Source organism: Scyliorhinus canicula, chromosome 30, assembly GCF_902713615.1.
Source record: "Scyliorhinus canicula chromosome 30, sScyCan1.1, whole genome shotgun sequence".
Classification (NCBI taxonomy): Eukaryota; Metazoa; Chordata; class Chondrichthyes; order Carcharhiniformes; family Scyliorhinidae; genus Scyliorhinus; species Scyliorhinus canicula.
Window position 1 is genome coordinate 10,896,589 of NC_052175.1, and position 15,339 is coordinate 10,911,927.

At 57.8% G+C, this 15,339-nt stretch overlaps 1 protein-coding gene across 1 annotated transcript in view; it reads left to right on the forward strand.

Annotated features, from left to right (window-relative positions):
* The window catches only part of LOC119958589 (ras-related protein Rab-25-like), a 21,943-nt gene extending 8,808 nt beyond the window's left edge, over window positions 1-13,135 (forward strand). Inside the window, exons 2-3 of the mRNA XM_038787069.1 lie at window positions 769-964; window positions 13,132-13,135. Of these exons, the coding sequence (XP_038642997.1) occupies window positions 769-964; window positions 13,132-13,135 (200 nt within the window). The remainder of the gene's footprint in view (window positions 1-768; window positions 965-13,131) is intronic.
* The last annotated feature ends 2,204 nt before the right edge of the window (window positions 13,136-15,339 follow it).

Sequence of the window (15,339 nt, forward strand, 5' to 3'; positions counted from 1 at the left end):
CGAATAGATTCCAGTCTGTAACTCACTCCCGGGAATCTGTTATTCTATATATAAACCATCCTGAACCCCTCGATTAGATTCCAGTCTGTAACTCACTCCCGGGTATCTGTTATTCTATATATAAACCACCCCGAACCCCTCGATTAGATTCCAGTCTGTAACTCACTCCCGGGTATCTGTTATTCTATATATAAACCACTCTGAACCCCTCGATTAGATTCCAGTCTGTAACTCACTCCCGGGTATCTGTTATTCTATATATAAACCACCCTGAACCCCTCGATTAGATTCCAGTCTGTAACTCACTCCCGGGTATCTGTTATTCTACATATAAACCACCCCGAACCCCTCGATTAGATTCCAGTCTGTAACTCACTCCCGGGTATCTGTTATTCTATATATAAACCACCCCGAACCCCTCGATTAGATTCCAGTCTGTAACTCACTCCCGGGTATCTGTTATTCTATATATAAACCACCCCGAACCCCTCGATTAGATTCCAGTCTGTAACTCACTCCCGGGTATCTGTTATTCTATATATAAACCACCCTGAACCCCTCGATTAGATTCCAGTCTGTAACTCACTCACGGGTATCTGTTATTCTATATATAAACCCCCCGAACCCCTCGATTAGATTCCAGTCTGTAACTCACTCCCGGGTATCTGTTATTCTATATATAAACCCCCCGAACCCCATGATTAGATTCCAGTCTGTATCTCACTCCCGGGAATGTGTTTTAATCTGTACCCTCCTCTCTGTTGGCAGTGGTGTTGATCGGGGAGTCTGGTGTTGGGAAGAGTAATCTCTTGTCTCGTTTCACTCGTAATGAGTTTAATCACGATAGCCGGACCACGATCGGGGTGGAGTTTTCCACACGGAGTGTGATCATCGACGGCGTGACGGTGAAGACACAGATCTGGGATACCGCAGGATTGGAACGTTATCGCGCCATCACGTCTGCGTATGTATCGGTCCGCCCTGCGGCTCCCTTCCCTTGCTACTCGGAATGTGCCTCTGGTTCTCCCTGCCCCTCCCTTCCCCTGCTCCGCAGAACGTGCCTCCGGCTAACACGCCCAGGTGAATTTGGGAGGCAAATCAGCCACATTCTGTCATATTGGCAGGAAGTCCCGAGGGGTTGAATGGCCTGCTCTGGTCCCTGCCTCCCATTCCACTGCCAGATCCGGGCAAGAGCTTGTTTCATTTTCGACAGACACCCCCCACCCACAGATTCAATCCTCCCCTGTTGGAGGGTGAGTACTGATGGAGCTCCGCACTGTCGGAGGGTCAGTACTGAGGGAGCTCCGCACTGTCAGAGGGTCAGTACTGAGGGAGCGCCGCACTGTCGGAGGGTCAGTACTGATGGAGCTCCGCACTGTCGGAGGGTCAGTACTGAGGGAGCGCCGCACTGTCAGAGGGTCAGTACTGAGGGAGTGCCGCACTGTGGGAGGGTCAGAACTGAGGGAGTGCTGCAATGTGGGAGGGGCAGTACTGAGGGAGCGCCGCACTGTGGGAGGGTCAGTACTGAGGGAGCGCCGCACTGTCAGAGGGTCAGTACTGAGGGAGCGCCGCACTGTCAGAGGGTCAGTACTAAGGGAGTGCCGCACTGTGGGAGGGTCAGTACTGAGGGAGCGCTGCACTGTCAGAGGGTCAGTACTGAGGGAGCGCCGCACTGTCAGAGTGTCAGTACTGAGGGAGCGCCGCACTGTCAGAGGGTCAGTACTGAGGGAGCGCCGCACTGTCAGAGGGTCAGTACTGAGGGAGCGCCGGAATGTCAGAGGGTCAGTACTGAGGGAGCGCCGCACTGTCAGAGGGTCAGTACTGAGGGAGCGCTGCACTATCAGAGGGTCAGTACTGAGGGAGTGCCGCACTGTCAGAGGGTCAGTGCTGAGGGAGTGCCGCACTGTCAGAGGGTCAGTACTGAGGGAGCGCCGCACTGTCAGAGGGTCAGTACTGAGGGAGTGCTGCACTGTGGGAGGGTCAGTACTGAGGGAGCGCCGCGCTGTCAGAGGGTTAGTACTGAGGGAGTGCTGCACTATCAGAGGGTCAGTACTGAGGGAGTGCCACACTGTCAGAGGGTCAGTACTGAGGGAGTGCCGCACTGTGGGAGGGTCAGTACTGAGGGAGCGCCGCACTGTCAGAGGGTCAGCACTGAGGGAGCGCCGCACTGTCAGAGGGTCAGTACTGAGGGAGTGCCGCACTGTCAGAGGGTCAGTACTGAGGGAGCGCCGCACTGTCCGAGGGTCAGAACTGAGGGAGCGCCGCACTGTGGGAGGGTGAGTACTGAGGGAGAGCCGCACTGTCAGAGGGTCAGTACTGAGGGAACGCCGCACTGTCGGAGGGTCAGTACTGATGGAGTTACGCACTGTCAGAGAGTCAGTACTGAGGGAGAGCCGCACTGTCAGAGGGTCAGTACTGAGGGAGTGCCGCACTGTCAGAGGGTCAGTACTGAGGGAGCGCCGCACTGTGGGAGGGTCAGTACTGAGGGAGGGCCGCAGTGTGGGAGGGTCAGTACTGAGGGAGTGCCGCACTGTCAGAGGGTCAGTACTGATGGAGCGCCGCACTGTGGGAGCGTCAGTACTGAGGGAGCTCTGCACTGTCAGAGTGTCAGTACTGAGGGAGCGCCGCACTGTGGGAGGGTCAGTACTGAGGGAACGCCGCACTGTGGGAGGGTCAGTACTGAGGGAGTGCCGCACTGTCAGAGGGTCAGTACTGAAGGAGCGCCGCACTGTGGGAGGGTCAGTACTGAGGGAACGCCGCACTGTGGGAGGGTCAGTACTGAGGGAACGCCGCACTGTCAGAGGGTCAGTACTGAGGGAGCGCCGCACTGTGGGAGGGACAGTACTGAGAGAGTTCCGCACTGTCAGAGGGTAAGTACTGAGGGAGCGCCGCACTGTCGGAGGATGAGTACTGATGGAGCTCCGCACTGTCGGAGGGTCAGTACTGAGGGAGTGCCGCACTGTCGGAGGGTCAGTACTGAGGCAGTGCCGCACTGTCGGGGGGTCAGTACTGAGGGAGTGCCGCACTGTGGGAGGGTCAGTACTGAGGGAGTGCCGCACTGTGGGAGGGTCAGTACTGAGGGAGCTCCGCACTGTGGGAGGGTCAGTATTGAGGGAGTGCTGCACTGTCAGAGGGTCAGTACTGAGGGAGCGCCGCACTGTCAGAGGGTCAGTACTAAGGGAGTGCCGCACTGTCAGAGGGTCAGTACTGAGGGAGCGCCGCACTGTCAGAGGGTCAGTACTGAGGGAGTGCCGCACTGTGGGAGGGTCAGAACTGAGGGAGTGTTGCAATGTGGGAGGGGCAGTACTGAGGGAGCGCCGCACTGTGGGAGGGTCAGTACTGAGGGAGCGCCGCACTGTCAGAGGGTCAGTACTGAGGGAGCGCCGCACTGTCAGAGGGTCAGTACTAAGGGAGTGCCGCACTGTGGGAGGGTCAGTACTGAGGGAGCGCTGCACTGTCAGAGGGTCAGTACTGAGGGAGCGCCGCACTGTCAGAGTGTCAGTACTGAGGGAGCGCCGCACTGTCAGAGGGTCAGTACTGAGGGAGCGCCGCACTGTCAGAGGGTCAGTACTGAGGGAGCGCCGGACTGTCAGAGGGTCAGTACTGAGGGAGCGCCGCACTGTCAGAGGGTCAGTACTGAGGGAGCGCTGCACTATCAGAGGGTCAGTACTGAGGGAGCGCTGCACTGTCAGAGGGTCAGTACTGAGGGAGCGCTGCACTGTGGGAGGGTCAGTACTGAGGGAGTGCCGCACTGTCAGAGGGTCAGTACTGAGGGAGCGCCGCACTGTCAGAGGGTCAGTACTGAGAGAGTGCCGCACTGTCGGAGGGTCAGTACTGAGGGAGCGCCGCACTGTCAGAGGGTCAGTACTGAGGGAGTGCCTCACTGTCAGAGGGTCAGTACTGAGGGAGCGCCGCACTGTCAGAGGGTCAGTACTGAGGGAGCGCCGCACTGTCAGAGGGTCAGTACTGAGAGAGTGCCGCACTGTGGGAGGGTCAGTACTGAGGGAGCGCCGCACTGTCAGAGGGTCAGTACTGAGGGAGCGCCGCACTGTGGGAGGGTCAGTACTGAGGGAGCGCCGCACTGTTAGAGGGTCAGTACTGAGGGAGCGCCGCACTGTGGGAGGGTCAGTACTGAGGGAGTGCCGCACTGTGGAGGGTCAGTACTGAGGGAGCGCCGCACTGTCAGAGGGTCAGTACTGAGGGAGCGCCGCACTGTCAGAGGGTCAGTACTGAGGGAGCGCCGCACTGTAGGAGGGTCAGTACTGAGGGAGTGCCGCACTGTCAGAGGGTCAGTACTGAGGGAGTGCCTGCACTGTCAGAGGGTCAGTACTGAGGGAGTGCCGCACTGTCAGAGGGTCAGTACTGAGGGAGTGCCGCACTGTCAGAGGGTCAGTACTGAGGGAGTGCCGCACTGTCAGAGGGTCAGTACTGAGGGAGTGCCGCACTGTCAGAGGGTCAGTACTGAGGGAGCGCCGCACTGTCAGAGGGTCAGTACTGAGGGAGTGCTGCACTGTGGCAGGGTCAATACTGAGGGAGCACCGCACTGTGGGAGGGTCAGTACTGAGGGAGAGCCGCACTGTCAGAGGGTCAGTACTGAGGGAACGCCGCACTGTCGGAGGGTCAGTACTGATGGAGTTACGCACTGTCAGAGGGTCAGTACTGAGGGAGAGCCGCACTGTCAGAGGGTCAGTACTGAGGGAGCGCCGCACTGTCAGAGGGTCAGTACTGAGGGAGTGCCGCACTGTCAGAGGGTCAGTACTGAGGGAGTGCCGCACTGTCAGAGGGTCAGTACTGAGGGAGCGCCGCACTGTGGGAGGGTCAGTACTGAGGGAGGGCCGCAGTGTGGGAGGGTCAGTACTGAGGGAGCGCCGCACTGTGGGAGGGTCAGTACTGAGGGAGTGCCGCACTGTGGGAGGGTCAGTACTGAGGGAGTGCCGCACTGTGGGAGGGTCGGTACTGAGGGAGTGCCGCACTGTGGGAGGGTCAGTACTGATGGAGCGCCGCACTGTGGGAGGGTCAGTACTGAGGGAGTGCCGCACTGTCAGAGGGTCAGTACTGAAGGAGCGCCGCACTGTGGGAGGGTCAGTACTGAGGGAACGCCGCCATGTGGGAGGGTCAGTACTGAGGGAACGCCGCACTGTCAGAGGGTCAGTACTGAGGGAGCGCCGCACTGTGGGAGGGTCAGTACTGAGGGAGGGACAGTACTGAGAGAGTTCCGCACTGTCAGAGGGTAAGTACTGAGGGAGCGCCACATTGTGGGAGGGTCAGTACTGAGGGAGTGCCGCACTGTCAGAGGGTCCGTACTGAGGGAGCGCCGCACTGTGGCAGGGTCAATACTGAGGGAGCGCCGCACTGTGGGAGGGTCAGTACTGAGGGAGCGCAGCACTGTCAGAGGGTCAGTACTGAGGGAGTGCTGCACTGTCAGAGGGTCAGTACTGAGGGAGCGCAGCACTGTCAGAGGGTCAGTACTGAGGGAGTGCTGCACTGTCAGAGGGTCAGTACTGAGGGAGCGCCGCACTGTCAGAGGGTCAGTACTGAGGGAGCGCCGCACTATCGGAGGGTCAGTACTGATGGAGCGCCGCACTGTGGGAGGGTGAGTACTGAGGGAGCGCCACCCTGTGGGAGGGTCAGTACTGAGGGAACGCTGCACTGTGGGAGGGTCAGTACTGAGGGAGCGCCGCACTGTCGGAGGGTCAGTACTGAGGGAGCGCCGCATTGTGGGAGGGTCAGTACTGAGGGAGCGCCGCACTGTCGGAGGGTCAGTACTGAGGGAGCGCCGCACTGTCGGAGGGTCAGTACTGAGGGAGTGCGGCACTGTGGGAGGGTCAGTACTGAGGGAGTGCCGCCCTGTGGGAGGGTCAGTACTGAGGAAGTGCCGCACTGTGGGAGGGTCAGTACTGAGGGAGTGCCGCACTGTCAGACGGTCAGTACTGAGGGAGAGCCGCACTGTAGGAGGGTCAGTACTGAGGGAGTGCCGCACTGTCAGAGGGTCAGTACTGAGGGAGTGCCGCACTGTCAGAGGGTCAGTACTGAGGGAGTACCGCACTGTGGGAGGGTCAGTACTGATGGAACGCCGCACTGTGGGTGTCAGTGCTGAGGGAGTACCGCACTGTGGGAGGGTCAGTACTGATGGAACGCCGCACTGTGGGAGTGTCAGTGCTGAGGGAGTACCGCACTGTGTGAGGGTCAGTACTGAGGGAGCGCCGCACTGTCGGAGGGTCAGTGCTGAGGGAGGGCCGCACGGTCGGAGAGTCAGTTCTGAGGGAGCGCCGCACTGTTGGAGGGTCAGTACTGAGGGAGTGCCGCACTGTCAGAGCGTCAGTGCTGAGGGAGCGCCGCACTGTCAGAGGTTCAGTACTGAGGGAATGCGGCACTGTGGGAGGGTCAGTACTGAGGGAGTGCCGCACTGTCAGAGGGTCAGTACTGAGGAGCGCCGCACTGTCAGAGGGTCAGTACTGAGGGAGAGCCACACTTTCAGAGGGTCCGTACTGAGGGAGTGCCGCACTGTGGGAGGGTCAGTACTGAGCGAGTGCCTCACTGTGGGAGGGTCAGTACTGAGGGAGTGCCGCACGGTGGGAGGGTCAGTGCTGAGGAAGTGCCGCACTGTGGGAGGGTCAGTACTGAGGGAGCGCCGCACTGTCAGACGGTCAGTACTGAGGGAACGCCGCACTGTGTGAGGGTCAGTACTGAGAGAGTTCCGCAATGTCAGAGGGTCAGTACTGAGGGAGTGCCGCACTGTGGGAGGGTCAGTACTGAGGGAGCGCCGCGTTGTGGGAGGGTCAGTACTGAGGGAGCGCCGCACTGTCAGAGGGTCAGTACTGAGGGAGCGCCGCACTGTCGGAGGGTCCGTACTGAGGGAGCGCCGCACTGTCAGACGGTCAGTACTGAGGGAGTGCCGCACTGTGGCAGGGTCAATACTGAGGGAGCACTGCACTGTCCGAGGGTCAGAACTGAGGGAGCGCCGCACTGTTGAGGGTCAGTACTGAGGGCAGTGCTGCACTGTCAGAGGGTCAGTACTGAGGGAGTGCTGCAATGTGGGAGGGTCAGTACTGAGGGAATGGCGCACTGTGGGAGGGTCAGTACGGAGGGAATGCCGCACTGTGGAAGGGTCAGTACTGAGGGAGCGCAGCACTGTCAGAGGGTCAGTACTGAGGGAGCGCCGCACTGTTGAGGGTCAGTACTGAGGCAGTGCTGCACTGTCAGAGGGTCAGTACTGAGGGAGTGCTGCAATGTGGGAGGGTCAGTACTGAGGGAGCGCCGCACTGTCGGAGGGTCAGTACTGAGGGAGCGCCGCACTGTGGGAGGGTCAGTACTGAGGGAGTTCCGCACTGTGGGAGGGTCAGTACTGAGGGAGCGCCGCACTGTCGGAGGGTCAGTACTGAGGGAGCGCCGCACTGTCAGAGGGTCAGTACTGAGGGAGCGCCGCACTGTGAGAGGGTCAGTACTGAGGGAGTGCCGCACTGTCGGAGGGTCAGTACTGAGGGAGCGCCGCACTGTCGGAGGGTCAGTACTGAGGGAGTGCCACACTGTGGGAGGGTCAGTACTGAGGGAGTGCCACACTGTCAGAGGGTCAGTACTGAGGGAGCGCCGCACTGTCAGAGTGTCAGTACTGAGGGAGTGCCGCACTGTCGGAGGGTCAGTACTGAGGGAGTGCCACACTGTGGGAGAGTCAGTACTGAGGGAGTGCCACACTGTCAGAGGGTCAGTACTGAGGGAGCGCCGCACTGTCAGAGGGTCAGTACTGAGGAGTGCCGCACTGTGGGAGGGTCAGTACTGAGGGAGTGCTGCACTGTCAGAGGGTCAGTACTGAGGGAGCACCGCACTGTGGGAGGGTCAGTACTGAGGGAGTGCCGCACTGTCAGAGGGTCAGTACAGAGGAAGCACCGCACTGTGGGAGGGTCAGTACTGAGGGAGCGCCGCACTGTCAGAGGGTCAGTACTGAGGGAGTGCCGCACTGTCAGAGGGTCAGTACTGAGGGAGTGCCGCACTGTCAGAGGGTCAGTACTGAGGGAGTGCCGCACTGTCAGAGAGTCAGTACTGAGGGAGTGCCGCACTGTCAGAGGGTCAGTACTGAGGGAGTGCCGCACTGTGGGAGGGTCAGTACTGAGGGAGCGCCGCACTGTCAGAGGGTCAGTACTGAGGGAGTGCCGCATGGTCGGAGGGTCAGTACTGAGGGAGCGCCGCGCTGTGGGAGGGTCAGTACTGAGGTAGCGCCGCACTGTGGGAGGGTCAGTACTGAGGGAGCCGCACAGTCGGAGGGTCAGTACTGAGGGATCGCCGCACTGTCAGAGGGTCAGTACTGAGGGAGTGCCGTACTGTCAGAGGGTCAGTACTGAGGGAGCGCCACACTGTCAGAGGGTCAGTACTGAGGGAGCGCCGCACTGTCAGAGGGTCAGTACTGAGGGAGAGCTGCGCTGTCAGAGGGTCAGTACTGAGGGAGCGCTGCACTGTCAGAGGGTCAGTACTGAGGGAGTGCCGCACTGTCAGAGGGTCAGTACTGAGGGAGCGCCGCACTGTGGGACGGTCAGTACTGAGGGAGCACCGCACTGTCAGAGGGTCAGTACTGAGGGAGTGCTGCACTGTCAGAGGGTCAGTACTGAGGGAGCGCCGCACTGTCAGAGGGTCAGTACCGAGGGAGTGCCGCACTGTGGGAGGGTCAGTACTGAGGGAGTGCCGCACTGTGGGAGGGTCAATACTGAGGGAGCGCCGCACTGTCAGAGGGTCAGTACTGAGGGAGTGCCGCACTGTCAGAGGGTCAGTACTGAGGGAGCGCCGCACTGTGGGACGGTCAGTACTGAGGGAGCACCGCACTGTCAGAGGGTCAGTACTGAGGGAGTGCCGCACTGTCAGAGGGTCAGTACTGAGGGAGCGCCGCACTGTGGGACGGTCAGTACTGAGGGAGCACCGCTCTGTCAGAGGGTCAGTACTGAGGGAGCGCCGCACTGTCAGAGGGTCAGTACTGAGGGAGCACCGCTCTGTCAGAGGGTCAGTACTGAGGGAGTGCCGCACTGTCAGAGGGTCAGTACTGAGGGAGCGCCGCACTGTCAGAGGGTCAATACTGAGGGAGCGCCGCACTGTCGGGAGGGTCATTACTGAGGGAGCGCCGCACTGTCGGAGGGACAGTACTGAGGGAGTGCCGCACTGTGGGTGGATCAGTATTGAGGGAGTGCCGCATGGTCGGAGGGTCAGTACTGAGGGAGCGCCGCACTGTCAGAGGGTCAGTACTGAGGGAGCGCCGCACTGTCGGGAGGGTCATTACTGAGGGAGCGCCGCACTGTCGGAGGGACAGTACTGAGGGAGCGCCGCACTGTCAGAGGGTCAGTACTGAGGGAGTGCCGCACAGTTGGAGGGTCGTTACTGAGGGAGCGCCGCACTGTCAGAGGGTCAGTACTGAGGGAGCGCCACACTGTGGGAGGGTCAGTACTGAGGGAGTGCTTCACTGTCAGAGGGTCAGTCCTGAGGGAGTGCCGCATGGTCGGAGGGTCAGTACTGAGGGAGCGCCGCGCTGTGGGAGGGTCAGTACTGAGGGAGCGCCGCACTGTCAGAGGGTCAGTACTGAGGGAGCCGCACTGTCAGAGGGTCAGTACTGAGGGAGTGCCGTACTGTCAGAGGGTCAGTACTGAGGGAGCGCCACACTGTCAGAGGGTCAGTACTGAGGGAGCGCAGCACTGTCAGAGGGTCAGTACTGAGGGAGAGCTGCGCTGTCAGAGGGTCAGTACTGAGGGAGCGCTGCACTGTCAGAGGGTCAGTACTGAGGGAGTGCTGCACTGTCAGAGGGTCAGTACTGAGGGAGCGCTGCACTGTCAGAGGGTCAGTACTGAGGGTGTGCTGCACTGTCAGAGGGTCAGTACTGAGGGAGCGCTGCACTGTCAGAGGGTCAGTACTGAGTGAGCGCTGCACTGTGGGAGGGTCAGTACTGAGGGAGCCCCGCACTGTGGGTCAGTACTGAGGGAGCGCCGCACTGTCAGAGGGTCAGCACTGAGGGAGCGCCGCACTGTCAGAGGGTCAGTACTGAGGGAGTGCCCCACTGTCAGAGGGTCAGTCCTGAGGGAGTACCGCACTGTCAGAGGGTCAGTGCTGAGGGAGTGCCACACTGTGGGAGGGTCAGTACTGAGGGAGTGTCGCACTCTGGGAGGGTCAGTACTGAGGGAGTGCCGCACTGTGGGAGGGTCAGTACTGAGGGAGTGCCGCACTGTGGGAGGGTCAGTACTGAGGGAGTGCCGCACTGTGGGAGGGTCAGTACTGAGGGAGCGCCGTACTGTGTGAGGGTCAGTACTGAGGGAGTGCCACACTGTCAGAGGGTCAGTACTGAGGGAGTGCTGCACTGTCAGAGGGTCAGTACTGAGGGAGCGCCGCACTGTGGGAGGGTGAGTTCTGAGGGAGCGCCGCACTGTGGGAGGGTCAGTACTGAGGGAGCGCCGCACTGTGGGAGGGTCAGTACTGAGGGAGCCGCACAGTCGGAGGGTCAGTACTGAGGGATCGCCGCACTGTCAGAGGGTCAGTACTGAGGGAGTGCCGTACTGTCAGAGGGTCAGTACTGAGGGAGCGCCACACTGTCAGAGGGTCAGTACTGAGGGAGCGCCGCACTGTCAGAGGGTCAGTACTGAGGGAGAGCTGCGCTGTCAGAGGGTCAGTACTGAGGGAGCGCTGCACTGTCAGAGGGTCAGTACTGAGGGAGTGCTGCACTGTCAGAGGGTCAGTACTGAGGGAGCGCTGCACTGTCAGAGGGTCAGTACTGAGGGTGTGCTGCACTGTCAGAGGGTCAGTACTGAGGGAGCGCTGCACTGTCAGAGGGTCAGTACTGAGTGAGCGCTGCACTGTGGGAGGGTCAGTACTGAGGGAGCCCCGCACTGTGGGTCAGTACTGAGGGAGCGCCGCACTGTCAGAGGGTCAGCACTGAGGGAGCGCCGCACTGTCAGAGGGTCAGTACTGAGGGAGTGCCCCACTGTCAGAGGGTCAGTCCTGAGGGAGTACCGCACTGTCAGAGGGTCAGTGCTGAGGGAGTGCCACACTGTGGGAGGGTCAGTACTGAGGGAGTGTCGCACTCTGGGAGGGTCAGTACTGAGGGAGTGCCGCACTGTGGGAGGGTCAGTACTGAGGGAGTGCCGCACTGTGAGAGGGTCAGTACTGAGGGAGTGCCGCACTGTGGGAGGGTCAGTACTGAGGGAGTGCCGCACTGTGGGAGGGTCAGTACTGAGGGAGCGCCGTACTGTGTGAGGGTCAGTACTGAGGGAGTGCCACACTGTCAGAGGGTCAGTACTGAGGGAGTGCTGCACTGTCAGAGGGTCAGTACTGAGGGAGCGCCGCACTGTGGGAGGGTCAGTACTGAGGGAGCACCGCACTGTCAGAGGGTCAGTACTGAGGGAGTGCCGCACTGTGGGAGGGTCAGTACTGAGGGAGCGCCGCACTGTGGGAGGGTCAGTACTGAGGGAGCGCCGCACTGTCAGAGGGTCAGTACTGAGGGAGCGCCGCACTGTGGAGGGTCAGTACTGAGGGAGCGCCGCACTGTCAGAGGGTCAGTACTGAGGGAGCGCCGCACTGTCGGAGGGTCAGTACTGAGGGAGTGCCGCACTGTCAGAGGATCGCCTTTGTAATGTCACATTAAAATGTGGAATATCCGGTCTCGGTGGCCATTCGGGCCTGCGAGCCTGCTCTGCCATTCAATATGATCATGGCTGATCCTCTCTCCCAACCCCACACTCCCCCTCCCCCTGGCTGGCCTTAGAATCCAGAAATCTATTTCCATCTTAAAAATGTTCATCGACTTGGACCTCCACAGGCTCACGTCCGTCTGGGCCAAGAAATTGCTCCTCATCTCAGTCCTGTCTCGTCTTACCCCCATTCCGAGTCTCGTGACCCCTGTGACCCCACGCCCAGTCCAGAGGGATCATGGTCCGTCCGTCAAGCCTGTCCAGCCCCGTCGGAATATCACACGTTTCAATCAGATCTCCTCCCCTCCTGCTAAACTCCCAGTGAATACAGGCCCGACTCATCCAATCTCTCTCCATCCGATAGTGCGGCCAATCTCTCTCCATCCGATAGTGCGGCCAATCTCTCTCCATCCGATAGTGCGGCCAATCTCTCTCCATCCAATAGCGTGGCCATCTCAGGAACCTTCGCTGCTCTCCCTCTCTGCCAAGTCTTAGATAAGACGTCCAAAACCACCCACAATGCTCCAGGTGCCGCCTAGCCAAGGCCCCGTCCAGCTAAAGTTAGACAGCCTGGGCTCCTGGGCCTCAATTGATGTCCCCCATCTGCCGTTGCAAGTGGACTTAAAAGGTCCCTCGATCGCTATTGGGAGAAAGGTCGGCGGGATGCGGAAGCATTGAAATGAAAATCGCTTATTGTCACGAGTAGGCTTCAATGAAGTCACTGTGAAAAGCCCCTAGTCGCCACATTCCGGCGCCTGTTCGGGGAGGCTGGTGCGGAAATTGAACCCGTGCTGCTGCCCTGCCTCGGTCTGCCTTCAAAGCCAGCGATTTAGCCCAGTGTGCTACACCAGCCCCTGGAAAGGGTGCAAAGGAGATTTACCAGGATGCTGCCTGGATTGGAGGGTAGGTCTTATGAGGAAAGGTTGAGGGAGCGAGGGCTTTTCTCATTGGAGCGGAGGAGGATGAGAGGCGACTTAATAGAGGTTTATAAGATGATGAGGGGGATAGATAGAGTGGACGTTCAGAGACTATTTCCTCGGGTGGATGTAGCTGTTATAATGAAGTGAAAATCGCTTATTGTCACGAGTAGGCTTCAAATGAAGTTACTGTGAAAAGCCCCTAGTCGCCACATTCCGGCGCCTGTTCGGGGAGGCTGGTACGGGAATTGCCTGTTCTGTGCTGTACTGTTCTATGTTCTATGTTCTATAACTATAAGGTTCAGGGTGGGAGATATAGGAGGGATGTCCGAGGTAGGTTCTTTACTCAGAGAGTGGTTAGGGTGTGGAATGGACTGCCTGCTGTGATAGTGGGAGTCGGACACTTTAGGAATTTTCAAGGGGTTATTGGACAGGCACATGGAGCCCACCAGAATGACAGGGAGTGGGATAGCTTGATCTTGGTTTCGGACAATGCTCGGCACAACATCGAGGGCCGAAGGGCCTGTTCTGTGCTGTACTGTTCTGTGCTCTATGTTCTAAAGGTAGGGGCTGTTTGAATGTGGACAGGAATAATGGCTCTATAAATATGACCCTCGCCTAATAGAACATAGAACGATACAGCGTAGTACAGGCCCTTTGGCCCTCGATGTTGCACCGACATGGAAAAAATCTAAAGGCCATCTAACCTACACTATGCCCTTATCATCCATATGCTTATCCAATAAACTTTTAAATGCCCTCAATGTTGGCGAGTTCACTACTGTTGCAGGTAGGACATTCCACGGCCTCACCACTCTTTAATAGATGGCATTGAGGTGCGTAGGGAAGAAGTGTTGGCAATTCTGGACAAGGTGAAAATAGATAAGTCCCCGGGGCCGGATGGGATTTATCCTAGGATTCTCTGGGAAGCCAGGGAAGAGATTGCTGAGCCTTTGGCTTTGATTTTTAGGTCATCATTGGCTACAGGAATAGTGCCAGAGGACTGGAGGATAGCAAATGTGGTCCCTTTGTTCAAGAAGGGGAGTAGAGATAACCCCGGTAACTATAGGCCGGTGAGCCTCACGTCTGTGGTGGGTAAAGTCTTGGAGAGGATTATAAAAGATACGATTTATAATCATCTAGATAGGAATAATATGATTAGGGATAGTCAGCATGGTTTTGTGAAGGGTAGGTCATGCCTCACAAACCTTATCGAGTTCTTTGAGAAGGTGACTGAACAGGTAGACGAGGGTAGAGCAGTTGATGTGGTGTATATGGATTTCAGTAAAGCGTTTGATAAGGTTCCCCACGGTCGGCTATTGCAGAAAATACGGAGGCTGGGGATTGAGGGTGATTTAGAGATGTGGATCAGAAATTGGCTAGTTGAAAGAAGACAGAGAGTGGTAGTTGATGGGAAATGTTCAGAATGGAGTTCAGTTACGAGTGGTGTACCACAAGGATCTGTTCTGGGGCCGTTGCTGTTTGTCATTTTTATAAATGACCTAGAGGAGGGCGCAGAAGGATGGGTGAGTAAATTTGCAGACGACACTAAAGTCGGTGGAGTTGTAGACAGTGCGGAAGGATGTTGCAGGTTACAGAGGGACATAGATAAGCTGCAGAGCTGGGCTGAGAGGTGGCAAATGGAGTTTAATGTGGAGAAGTGTGAGGTGATTCACTTTGGAAAGAATAACAGGAATGCGGAATATTTGGCTAATGGTAAAATTCTTGGTAGTGTGGATGAGCAGAGGGATCTCGGTGTCCATGTACATAGATCCCTGAAAGTTGCCACCCAGGTTGATAGGGTTGTGAAGAAGGCCTATGGTGTGTTGGCCTTTATTGGTAGAGGGATTGAGTTCCGGAGCCATGAGGTCATGATGCAGCTGTACCAAACTCTGGTACGGCCGCATTTGGAGTATTGCGTACAGTTCTGGTCGCCTCATTATAGGAAGGACGTGGAAGCTTTGGAACGGGTGCAGAGGAGATTTACCAGGATGTTGCCTGGTATGGAGGGAAAATCTTATGAGGAAAGGCTGATGGACTTGAGGTTGTTTTCGTTAGAGAGAAGAAGGTTAAGAGGTGACTTAATAGAGGCATACTAATGATCAGAGGGTTAGATAGGGTGGACAGCGAGAGCCTTCTCCCGCGGATGGAGGTGGCTAGCACGAGGGGACATAGCCTTAAATTGAGGGGTAATAGATATAGGACAGAGGTCAGAGGTGGGTTTTTTACGCAAAGAGTGGTGAGGCCGTGGAATGCCCTACCTGCAACAGTAGTGAACTCGCCAACATTGAGGGCATTTAAAAATTTATTGGATAAGCATATGGATGATAAGGGCATAGTGTAGGTTAGATGGCCTTTAGTTTTTTTTTCTCCATGTCGGTGCAACATCGAGGGCCGAAGGGCCTGTACTGCGCTGTATCGTTCTATGTTCTATGTTCTATGTTCTTTGCGTAAAAAACCTACCTCTGACCTCTGTCCTATATCCATTACCCCTCAATTTAAGGCTATGTCCCCTCGTGCTAGCCACCTCCATCCGCGGGAGAAGGCTCTCGCTGTCCACCCTATCTAACCCTCTGATCATTTTGTATGCCTCTATTAAGTCACCTCTTAACCTTCTTCTCTCTAACGAAAACAACCTCAAGTCCATCAGCCTTTCCTCATAAGATTTTCCCTCCATACCAGGCAACATCCTGGTAAATCTCCTCTGCACCCGTTCCAAAGCTTCCACGTCCTTCCTATAATGAGGCGACCAGAACTGTACGCAATACTCC